General features: G+C 40.8%; 1 protein-coding gene across 1 annotated transcript; it reads left to right on the top strand.

Moving 5' to 3' along the window:
* Positions 5,765–9,052, top strand: LOC109232582 (primary amine oxidase-like). Its single transcript, XM_019398344.1, has 4 exons — positions 5,765–6,093; positions 7,991–8,150; positions 8,622–8,680; positions 8,794–9,052. Exons 1-4 carry the CDS (start codon positions 5,765–5,767, stop codon positions 9,050–9,052), a joined length of 807 nt encoding a protein of 268 aa, XP_019253889.1.

The following is a 13,111-nucleotide window of genomic DNA, read 5'->3' as shown; positions in this document are numbered from 1 at the left end:
TCAGCAAAGAGACAACTTAAAAAATCAAAATTAGTAACTTCTTCTGTGTCCTCATAGAGCTCTTGAATATCCTTGTCTTTTGCGGCTGTTCATTTGAATTTTCTTGAGAAGAGGGAGATGCAATATTGGTTGGAGAAGGAGGTGGAGTTGTATCCTGCACAGGTTTCACAGTCTCTGGTTCTTCTTCATCACAAAAGTATGGAAGAAAATCATATGAAGTTTCTTCCTGAGCTTCCCAATCCCATGCCAATTCTTCATCAAATTCAACATCGCGACTCACCACCACATTACCACTGCTTGGGTTGTATAACTTGTAGCCTTTTGAACTCGTATCATAGCCAACAAACACATGCTTGACACTTCGATCGTCAAGCTTTGCTCTCCTTTGATGTGGCACACGAGCATATGCTATGCTCCCAAAGATTCTCAAGTGCTTGACACTTGGCTTTCTTCTACTCCATGCTTTTTGAGGGGTTTGATCTCTAACATTCCTTGTTGGAGACCTATTGTTCAAATATACTGCACAAGAAATAGCTTTGGCTCAAAATTCCTTGGGCATGCTTTTAGCTTTCAACATACATCTAGCCATATTAAGAATCGTTCGATTCTTTCTCTTTGCAACTCCATTTTGTTGGGGTGAATAAGGTACCGTTAGAGGGCGACGAATTCCATGAGATTGACAAAAGTCACTAAATTCTTTTGAAGTGAATTCGTCTCCTTTATCGGACCTTAAAGCTTTTATTTCATAGCCACTTTCTTTTTCCACAAGTACTTTGAAATTTTTAAATGCAGCAAAAGCTTCAGATTTTTGGTTCAAGAAATAAACCCAAGTCTTTCTACTAAAGTCATCAATGAATAGCAGAAAGTATTTACTTTTACCAAAGGAAGGTGGATTGATTGGTCCACACACATTAGCGTGAACAAGCTGGAGCGGCTTGGTTGATCTTGACATGACCTCCTTTGGAAAACTCCTCCTTGCATATTTTACAAGAAGACAAGCTTCACACAACTGATTTGGATGGTTGATTGACGGTATCCCATGTACCATGTTCTTTTCTCCCATTGATTTGAGTGCTTCAAAATTCAAGTGCCCAAATTGCATGTACCAACACCATGATTCATCTTGCACATTAGAATTCAAACACTTTGCATCAATTGTTTCAAATCACACACAACAAAATCAAATTTAGGTGTTAAAGTACGCAGGATCTTTTCTACCACATGGACATTTTCTATGTCCTCCCCGTATCTTCTTAATTGATTTACAACAACCTTCACTTTTGAACAATAATCTGAAATGCATTCGAATTCTTTCATTTTAAAACTTCAAAATCAGCCCTTAGAGTTTGAAGTTTTACCTTCCTCACCTTGTCAATGCTTTGAAGAGAATTTTGTAAAATCTCCCAAGCTTCCTTTTAGGTAGTAGCATCTGCCACCTTCTCAAACATGGGATCATCCAGAGATTGGTGGATGAGCGTGAGGGCTTGTTGATACTTCTTCCTTGTCTTTTCCAAGACATCTTTTTTATTTTGAGGCAGAGCTTCCTCATTATTGGGTTTTGCATACCCTTTGTCTACGATTTCCCACACATCTTGGGACCCAAGAATGGCTTTCATGCGTAAACACCATCTCTCATAATTATCTTTTGTGAGACGGGGGTATTGAAAAGACAGCGGATCATTACTCGCCATGGCTCTGATACCACGTTGTTGGGAAAAAATAATATCCTGCTCAGGAATAATATCCACAGTAAATAACAATAACAACGACACCAAATCTTTTAACGGGGTAAAATACAATACCCGAGTGGAGTAATATAATACTACTATAATATTACAACTTGGTAGTGTCAAGAGACTACTACACCTTCAAAAGAAATAACACTCTTTATTTTAAACACCTCACTACAATATTACTCACACTTACTATTTATCTCACATGCTACAATCTGTGGATTACTCCCAGCTTTCTGCTTCTTTCTTGTTTTTGGTGTGTTTACAATGAGAAATAGAACCTAATATTTATAGGAAAACTTTGCCAACAATGGACCAATGAGAATGCTCGATTCCTTTGCAACTTGCTAAGCAAATTGCCACCGTCTAAAATTTCTTTTGGTTTCAGTAACTTGTTGTAACTTGCAACTTTGAATTTCTTTGTTTCTCCCGTTATTACAACAAGTTATTATTGCAACTTGTTTCTATATTTTCCTTTCTTTTTTTAATTTCTTTTTATTTGATCAGGTCCCACAGGTGTTTAAACAAAGTGGATCCATTAAAGTTGGAGTAAGAATTAAGATACTGGCCAATAATTTTCACCTTAATCTTTTAATTTTTATCTTACCTTTTCCTTTGTTCGTTGGTGAAGGTAAGTCTAACAGGAGTTACGGAGATGAAGGTTGTGAGATACACGAATCAAAATCAAATAAATCAGACTGTTTATGGGACCCTAGTGGCAGGAAACACAGTTGCAGTTAACCATGATCAGTTCCTTACTTACTGTCACAGGGGTGATTTATGTCACTCGAATTCCTGTCCGAGGTTCACCTCCATGCGGCAGTCAAGCCCAGCCTTGACTTCAGCCTTTCCAACACTTAGTTTTATTTTAGGGACGTTTGAAACTTAGAGCGAAATAGGCAACAAAAACAGTAAATAAAGGCACACGATATACAGGAATTTCTTCCCAACTCGTATTGATATGTGAATACAAGAACACAATAGCCAACCCTATGGCTAAGGCAAAGAATTCCCTAATTCCCTGCCCCAAAATGATTTTCCTACCCTTAGGAAATGACTTAGACGATTTTGGCTAACATAATGCCTTAGACTAAGTTTTCTGCCCCGTTTTTAGACAACCTAGGCACATATTTATAGGCTACAATCAGTTGACAAGCCCCAAATGATGGGCAAACATGTTAGGACAAGGTACAAAAACGTGCCCCATGTTTTAGGCCATGATCATCATGTCTTGGAAGAGGTTGCAACCGCCAACTGCTTCCCATGTGCTTGGCACATGTTTTCCAAGTGCTGCTTGTGCACAACATGTGCCTATTTTCGCCCAGCTGCTCTGTGCCAAGGCTGGCATTGCGCCCAGCCTTGCCTTTGACACTGCTCCGCGCCAATTTCATGGCCCCAACTCGCCAACCACCGACTTAGCCGCACACGTTCATTGCCACAATTGTCCGCCTATGTCAAGTCGCCCCCAACTTGATTAAATCTTCCCGCATCAATTGTCCTTGCTTGTCCCGCATTGCCTTGCCTTGCCTTGCCTTTGCCCCTGCTTTGACATGGCTTTGCCTTGCCATTGCTTTCCCAACCCGCACGTCCAAGTGAAATGCGCCTTGCTTCCGTTCAAGGTGCGTTTGTCAAGCCCCGCATAGTCCGTCATGCCGAGCTGCCCGTCATGATGTTGTCCCAATTTTCAGGTTGTGTGCCAAGTCTATCATGAAAATACTTGTCACAACCCACACCTGCCGAGGACCATTGTCAAGGTGCTAACAAACCACCCCTACCAGAAGAATTTGTCGTCCTCGACGAAGTAGCTTCCGCATTTTTCAGCACCACCATAGGCCCTAAATATGCTGTTTCTTGCTCATGTTCTTCCTTGTTTGGCTCATCTTCACTTTTTTCTTCAGCAAACAACGTTGAAAGCCGTTCAATTCTTGGACAGTCCCTCGCCATGTGTGGTCCTTTGCAAATAAAACAGCCATCAAACTTGCTGTTTTGCCCCTTGTTTGTCGAAGGTCCAGCACATTGCTTTCCCTTTTCATTGCCATTGCCCTCAACAACATTACCCTTGTCGTTTCCGTTTTTTCCTCCACACTTTTGCCTTGTCCTTGTTCCCGTTTTTGGACTTTCAAGTAGTAGAGAAATCAGAACCATCTTGTCCCAACCGGAAATCACCCAGCGCATCCGCGGCAGCGATGGCACTAGGAAGATCTTTCACATTCTGCCTTCGTAGTTCCATTTGCGCCCACGACTGCAACCCATAAAGGAAATTATGCAGCTTGTCTTCCTCAGACATGTCGCTTATATCCAGCATCAAGGAACTGAATTCTTTGACATATTCCCTGACCGTTCCAGTTTGTTTCAACTTCTTCAAACGATCTCTAGCAATCCAGCCCGCATTGCTAGGAAAGAATTGATCCTTCAACTCTTTCTTCAGCCCTTCCCAAGAGTCAATCTTTGGCCTACCAGCACTTACATCATCTGCCACGCGCGTCCTCCACCAAAGCTTTGCATCGTCCACCAAATACATAGTCGTAATGGTGACCTTGTCTTCATCTTGCACCTTGGCAGCATGGAAGTACTACTCCATATCCCACAGGAAGTTTTCGAGTTTCTTGGCACTCCTTGCGCCATTAAACTCTTTAGGCTCCGGAATTCTGACCCTCGTACGATCTACCCCACGCTGTGCTTCATCATTGCCAACAACACGATGCAGCAACCCATTTTCCGTTTTCAGATCTGTGCACTCCTGGCTCAGCCTGTTCAACTCGGCCTCAAGATAGGCAAGACGAGTCATGATAGTCAGAAGTTGATCCCCATCAACAGTTCCGACGAGTGCCTCTAAAGCAGCAACTTTTTCCTTCAGCTCTGTGTTGCCACCAGCCATTCTTCACAAAATTCAGCCACTGAACGTTGTGTCTTCGCCCTGATCCAGCCACGCTCTGATACCAGTTGTCACAGGGGTGATTTATGTCACTCGAATTCCTGCCCGAGGTTCACCTCCGTGCGGCAGTCAAGCCCAGCCTTGACTTCAGCCTTTCCAACACTTAGTTTTATTTTAGGGACGTTTGAAACTTAGAACGAAATAGGCAGCAAAAACAGTAAATAAAAGGCACACGATATACAGGAATTTCTTCCCAACTCGTATTAATATGTGAATACAAGAACACAATAGCCAACCATATGGCTAAGGCAAAGAATTCCCTAATTCCCTGCCCCAAAATGATTTTCCTACCCTTAGAAAATGACTTAGACGATTTTGGCTAACACAATGCCTTAGACTAAGTTTTCTGCCCCGTTTTTAGACAACCTAGGCACATATTTATAGGCTACAATCAGTTGACAAGCCCCAACTGATGGGCAAACATGCTAGGACAAAGTACAAAAACGTGCCCCATGTTTTAGGCCATGATCAGCATATCTTGGAAGAGGTTGCAACCGCCAACTGCTTCTCATGTGCTTGGCACATGTTTTCCAACTGCTGCTTGTGCACAGCATGTGCCTATTTTCGCCCAGCTGCTTTGTGCCAAGGCTGGCATTGCGCCCAGCCTTGCCTTTGACGCTGCTCCGCGCCAATTTTATGGCCCCAGCTCGCCAACCACTGACTTAGCCGCACACGTTCATTGCCACAATTGTCCGCCTATGTCAAGTCGCCCCCAACTTGATTAAATCTGCCCGCATCAATTGTCCTTGCTTGTCCCGCATTGCCTTGCCTTGCCATGCCTTTTCCCCTGCTTTGACATGGCTTTGCCTTGCCATTGCTTTGCCAACCCGCACGTCCAAGTGAAATGCACCTTGCTTCCGTTCAAGGTGCGTTTGTCAAGCCCCGCATAGTCCGTCATGCCGAGCTGCCCGTCATGATGTTGCTCCAATTTTCAGGCTGTGTGCCAAGTCCATCATGAAAATACTTGTCACAACCTACACCTGCCGAGGACCATTGTCAAGGGGCTAACACTTACCACATTGATCTTGATGTGGATGGTAGTAAAAATTCATTCTTCAAAGCTAAACTGAAAACTGCAAGAGTGAAGGACCAGAGAATGTCACCAAGGAAGAGTTATTGGACTGTTGTCAAAATAATTATGAAAACAGAAGTTGACGCGCAGACTCGACTGGGATTAGAGCCAGCTGAACTTTGGTTTGTCAATGCTAATAAAAAGACTAAGGTTGGAAATGATGTAGGTTATAAGCTAATACCAAGTAGACCATCCATGTCTTTACTATCAGATGATGATTACCCTCAAATTAGAGCAGCATATACCAAGTATAACCTGTGGGTAACTCCATACAACAAATCAGAAAGATGGGCTGGAGGATTCTACGCTGATGGAAGCCATGGTGATGATGGCCTCGTAATCTGGAGTCGCAGGTAAAATCTTGTCTCCAGATCGACTCGAACTTCTATACACTAACAGTGCAAAGGAACTACTTAATTAAAAACTAACTATAAGTAGCTACCAACACTACCAGAAAACTGTCAAATTTTGTCCGCCAAAACCGATCGAAATCGGTCGGAATTTGAGGAAAAGCGACCGATTTTCAACCGCTTTTAATTGGTCGGAAAAATAATGGTCGCTAAGGTGTTGCGACCGAGCAGTCGCAATTTTCCGACCGAAGTAGGTCGGTTAATTCAACGCTTTGACTGACAACAAAAATAAATATATCCGACCGAAGTCGGTCGGTATTATTTAAATTATTTTTTATTTATTTTTCAAAATAAATAAATATATATTCTCAAAATGTGTGATTTGACCGAGTATATGTTGTTGTATATATATATATGTATGTGTGTGTGTGTGTGTGTGTGTGTGTGCGTGTGCGCGCGCGCGCGCGCGCGTACGTATATGTGTGTTTGTGTGTGTGTATATACTAAAATAAATCTACATATTATCAATGTGATGAAAACGATCTAGGGTTATGGGCTATGTAACATTCCTATTGTATTCTTCAATTGAATTGACTAACTAATTTATCTAGTTTAATGGTTAACATGGTTAATATTGCTCATCATATATAATCTGTCGAGTTCTTACTCCCCTATTCAAGCTAACCTAATGCCTATATGTCTATGGAATTAGAACTAGCAAGAACGCATTTCTAATTCCTGTAAATCAACCAAGCAAGGCAATTAGGTATATGTCAATCCTAACCGCGAATCCGTTCCCCGATGCCCAGGTTCAAGAACTTGCTCTACTCAATCCTATATGCAATCTAGAATTTCCACTTTCGAGTTCAATTCTAGATTCGTAGATAGTATTCAATTGGTGATCAATCAATCAAATAATTAAACGTAAGATTGAATAAATACACCAATATAATAAACTAGGAAATTAAAATCAATATTCGAATAACAATAGTCATGAAAGAACCACAACCCTAGAATATTTAGTTTAGCTCACATAAACATGGTAGCCAAACAACAATTCATACAAAGAAACATAAAAATTACTAAGTTTGGTGGAAGAAAATATGAAACCCGGCCTCCACAACGGCTCTGTGCTCTCCCTTGGTAAAAAATTACTCTAAAAATTGTCTTCTCCCTCCAATATAGATTTAGGACCCTTTTTATACAAATTACGGCTTGTAGGACTGAAATAACTTTATCCCGAATAAAGTAGGAAAACCCCGCACCGGGCGTCCAGGCCCTGGCGCTAAAACGAGAAAGGTTTCAAGTCGGCGTTCTTTCAATTGCTGCCTAACTTCTGCTTCGTTTCTCATTTTACTTTAACTTTTCAATTCTTTGCAATTCTTTCTTTTGCCTTCTTTCATAATATTAAACATTAATCATTGTATATTTGATAATTAAATAATTATGATCCATTCTTGTAAAGTATAAAATACACATAAAATCTTTACTTTGCTCCTAATTTTATCTCTAAAGTACATACACATAAAATAAACTCAATTAAGCATAAACGTAATACAATTTAGCATTAAAATACCAAAATATAAGGTAAGTAATGTACTAAAAATATATAATTATAGCCAAACATCATGACCCCTTACAATAAATCAGAAAGGTGGACTGCAGGATTCTATGCTGATAGGAGCCGTGGTGATGATAACTTAGAAATCTGGAGCAGCAGGTAAAATGTTGTCTACGTTTTTGCTACGCATTTCAAGCGTGCCCCTGCAAAGTGCCAACATGTGCATTTCTAGGAGTAATCAAGATCAATTAGTTACTGGATTTGTCTTTGATCAGAGTTATTTCTCTTATTTTACACTGTGCAATCTAATTATATGAATTGATTCTGTGTTTTCTTTAGGAATAAGACAATTGAAAGCAAGGATATTGTGCTTTGGTACACTCTTGGATTTCATCATGTTCCTTGCCAGGAAGATTTTCCTATAATGCCAAGCGTGTATGATGGTTTTGAGCTCCTGTTGGAGATTCAAAGCCCCAGCTCAATTTGGACATTAATGGAGGTATGAGGTCCGAACGAGGAAGAAGAGGAAAGGAGAAGGAAGACCGACCAAACTAGGGTTATTTCGATATAACCTAGGATATATGTCGGGTGTTCTTTATTTGAAAGAGTTATGAAATCACAGCCACACATCATACTTTGGAGTGGCTAATCATAGCCACATATCTTTTCCCGATGGATTAAATCCGGACCTTTGATTTGTTTAATTGGTAGAAGCTTCTTACCTCACCAGAAAGTCACGTGAGGGAATATTGATTAGTTAGGATAGAATTTTTCTGTTGCAAATAGACAAATACAAATAGGACAAGTGTAAATAGTAATTTTTCTTTTCTTTATTTTTATTCAATACTCAATTGTATATATATATATATATAGATAATTGAATCAATACACAGAAAATTTCTCTATCTCTTCAATCGTCTATTTCATCAATTCTGCGTAGCTAAGTCTTCAAATTCCTTCATGGTATCAGAGCAGTAAGCTCGATCCAACATCAATCATCAATCACCAAACTCTTTCCTTCAACTCCAAGTGAAAGAGGATGAGTGTAACTGGTGAAACCATAGCTGCAGTTGCAGAAACTGGAAACAATCCTAAGGCAGCAGGATATGATATCAATCATCCATATCATCTTAACAACTCAGATTACCTGGAATGACCCTAGTCAACATTGTGTTTGATGGAAGAGGTCATCCAGGATGGAAGAGATCCATTCTTTTATCCCTATCAGCTAAGAAGAAACTTGGATTCATCAATGGGGCTTGCAAGGCTCCAGATCTGAACTCTACTGATTATGAGCAGTGGAGCTGTGTCAATGACATGGTTACATCTTGGATTCTAAATGCAGTGTCAAAGGAGATTGCTGACAGTGTGATATACTCAAAAATAGCTAAGGAACTCTAGGAGAGCTTGGAACAAAGATTTGGAAAATCCAATGGAGCCAAACTTTTCCACCTGCAAAAGGAGTTGTCAAGTTTAACACATGGTAACAGTAAAATTGTTGGATATTTCACCAAATGTAAGAGGCTGTGGGATGAATTAGATGCTCTAAATGTAATCATAACCTGTTCATGTGTGTGTTTATGTGAGGGAAAAGCTAAGCTGGGGTTTTGAATCTCCAACAATCTTGACTACCGGAGAGAAAGTTTCACTGTAGTCTATCCCCTCTCGTTGGATATCCCCCCTTACTACAAGTCTTGATTTTAGTCTTTCGTTTGTTCCATCCAAAGATCAGTTGGCCGATCTACTCACAAAGCCCCTTTCTGGGATTTTTCATAAAGGGATTCTGAGCAAGTTGGGGGTCTCTACACTCCCCTCCAACTTGAGGGGGGATGTTGGAGATTCAAAACCCCAACTCAATTTGGACATTAATGGAGGTATGAGGTCTGAACGATGAAGAAGAGGAAAGGAGAAGGAAGACCTACCAAACTAGGGTTATTTCGATATAACCTAGGATATATGTCGGGTGTTCTTTATTTGAAGGAGTTATGAAATCACAGCCACACATCATACTTTGGAGTGGCTAATCATAGCCACATATCTTTTCCTGATGGACTAAATCTGGACCTTTGATTTGTTTAATTGGTAGAAGCTTCTTATCTCACCAGAAAGTCACGTGAGGGAATATTGATTAGTTAGGATAGAATTTTTCTGTTGCAAATAGACAAATACAAATAGGACAAGTGTAAATAGTAATTTTCCTTTTCTTTATTTTTATTCAATACTCGATTGTATATATATACATGTACAGACAATTGAATCAATACACAGAAAATTTCTCTATCTCTTCAATCGTCTATTTCATCAATTCTGCATAGCTAAGTCTTCAAATTCCTTCAGCTTCAGCCAACAAACTTGTTTGAAAGAAACCCATTGCTGAAACAATGATAATATTCTTGTATTACCACATGATAATATTAAGCAACTGCAACAGCCATGTTTCTTGTAGGTCTGACCTGATAATAATATGTTCGAGGAGCTTAATAGATCCCGTCTTTCTTTTGATTTCTTTGTACATTAATATAAACTAGTCGTTGGACAACGCACGTGCATCTCATACTAATCATTACAAATGTTTTATAATGATATAAATAGTAATATTAGAATATATGGGTGATGAGTCACACAAAATCTGAAGGAAAAAATGCAAGTTCAAACCGATAAACGATAAGCCTATTTAACTGATATTTCATTGTCATTGCAAAACACAAACATACTCTTTCAAAAAATTGTGAAAGAATATCCTTCATTTTGAGGTTCGTGAATATTGACTATTGGGGGGAAAACATCCTTTAATAGTACTTCTTTGTACTTTGGTTTATCATATATGTTATGTTTATTTATAGGTGCATTGTGGGCAAATTTATATGTATATATTCAAAACAATAAAAGTGTATACTGTCAAAGCCATATGCCCCCGGTGTAGAAGCTCGAGGTTCCGCTCTAGGTCCAAGTCCGGGAGGGGTCAAGTTCGAAGTCGGTGGACCAGGCTCGAGCCCGAAGAAAGAGCATAATGCCCGAAAACAGAAGTTCGAGGAATACCGAGGCCAGTGTGCTCGACCTTGAAACAATACCATTATGGATTTATATCAGAGCGAGCTAGATTCCTGCCACGTCCCTGAGATCATGACGCAAATTCCGGAATAGGATCGGACAGTTCCGTACTAGGCACTTAAGACAACTATAATAAGAATATTCCCTACTGTAAATAGAAATATTCCTTGTTTATGGTTCCCCTATTATAAAAAGGGAACCCCAATCATTTGTAAGACCATCGTTTTACTAAACAAAGAATATACTCTATACTTTTTGCCTGCTGTTGATCAGAATTGTCCCTTAGCTTAATTGTTCTTACTTTGATTTTCATACTTAATTGTTCTTACTGCCCTAAGCCACCTCGGGGTCACCGTCTCGAGGTCACTGTTGCTAAGTAATATTGGTTTGATTCACTTCTATCTTTCATTTCTACTTCATATTTCTTGATCATTAATTGGTATTGAACTAAATCACATATCTTTAAAACCACAAATCAAATTTAATTGTTACTCGTATTTTCGAGGTAAACAGTTTGGCGCCCACCGTGGGGCTAAAGATAATAGTGATTATTTCTTCACTGATTCTTATTACACACGTTATTTTCACACTTTTTCTTGTCAAGAATCTTTGATTTTCAGGTTGAAATATGTCTATCTCACAAACGCACCCGTTCATGACAACGAAGGTCTTGGTGAGAACAATAATGTAGGGGTCGGTGTGCCACCGTCAAACCCTGGGGAAGTGCCAAATGTGGAACCAGTTGATGTTCGTTCTTATATTGCTATAAACACGAACCTAGGCACAGACCCCGAAGGGAGCGTACGCAGGGATGCTCGACCGGGGGAGCAAGGAACACCAGGAGCATGAGATGGATGAGTTAGCCTCCAAGTAATAGTTGAGATGCTGTAGGCTCAGCAAATCGCCATTGCTCAACTTCAAAGTCAGAATAAGACCCCGAGTGTAGCTGAACATGAAAACAATCGACGTGCTGAACCAACGCCGGAAGGACCAAATGGAGACAGCTCGGGGACTGAACCCACCATTATGAAAATGCTCGGAGAGCTCACTAAGAGGATTGAGTCCAGAGAAAAAAAAAATTGAGGATAACGACAAGAAGGTGGAGACTTATAACTCCCATGTTGACCAGATATCGGGAGCGCCTCCAGTTTTGAAAAGTCTGGATGCCAAGAAGTTCATACAAAAACTATTCCCTCAGAGCGCAGCCCCGATGCCCATTCCTAAGAAATTCCGCATGCCCGATATACCCAAATATAACGGGACAACCGACCCTAATGAACATATTACTTCATACACTTGTGGGATCAAAGGAAACGACCTGAATGATGATGAAATCGAGTCTGTATTGATGAAAAAGTTTGGGAAACACTCTCAAAAGGAGCTATGATTTCGTATTACAACTTATCTCCTAACTCTATTGATTCATTTGCTATGCTAGCAGATGCCTTCGTTAAAGCTCACGCCGGGTCCATAAGGGTGGCCATAAGAAAGTCGGATGTCTTTAAAATAAAACAAAGGAACGACGAGATTTAAGGGAGTTCGTGTCCAGGTTTCAGATGGAAAGAATGGAATTGCCGCCGATTTTCGACGAGTGGGCAGTGCAGGACTTCATGTAGGGTTTGAACGAGCGAAGCTCAATTGCTTCTCGACAACTAAAGCAGAACTTGATCAAGTATCCAGCTGTGACATGGTCATATGTGCACAACCGTTACTAGTCAAAAATTAGGGTTGAGGACGACCAATTAGGAGCCCCCTCGGGTTTAGTTCATCCCAATAGGTTCGTGGCCAAGCCCCCAAGGGACACGAACAGGGATTCGAGATCAAACAGGGAAAGGTATCAGCCATATGCCGACCGAAGGAACAGCGGCCCGAGCCGTAACATACCCCGGAGCGATCGGAGAAACAATCGAGGGCAAAGTTCTCGGGGACTCATGAGTAAGAGCGGGTTCGATAAACGTACCGACCCCACGGAGGCTCCCAGATTATCAGAGTACAACAATAGCGTGGACGCATCAGGGATCATATCGGCTATTGGAAAAATCAAAGACACCAAGTGGCCGAGGGCCATACAAACCGATCCCTCTCAAAGAAACTCGAACTTGATGTGCAAGTATCATGGTACGCACAGCCATAGATTACCGGCAGCTAAGGGAAGAGGTGGCTCGATTGTTCAACGAGGGCCACCTTGAGAATTTCTAAGTGATCGTGCCAAGAACCACTTCAGGGAGAGAGATGCAAGGAAAAACGAGCTAGAAGAACCACATCATGTTTAATCCACATGATCATTGGAGGAGTCGATGTCCCCCAACGTCCTGTATTCAAGCGCACAAGAGTATCGATCACAAGAGAAAAGCGGACTCGGAGCTTTGTGCCCGAGGACGTCCTGTCATTCTGCGATGAGGAAGCAGA

Source organism: Nicotiana attenuata, chromosome 9, assembly GCF_001879085.1.
Source record: "Nicotiana attenuata strain UT chromosome 9, NIATTr2, whole genome shotgun sequence".
Lineage (NCBI taxonomy): Eukaryota > Viridiplantae > Streptophyta > Magnoliopsida > Solanales > Solanaceae > Nicotiana > Nicotiana attenuata.
The sequence above is the reverse complement of the archived record's forward strand: the minus strand, read 5'-3'. Positions and strand labels throughout refer to the sequence as shown.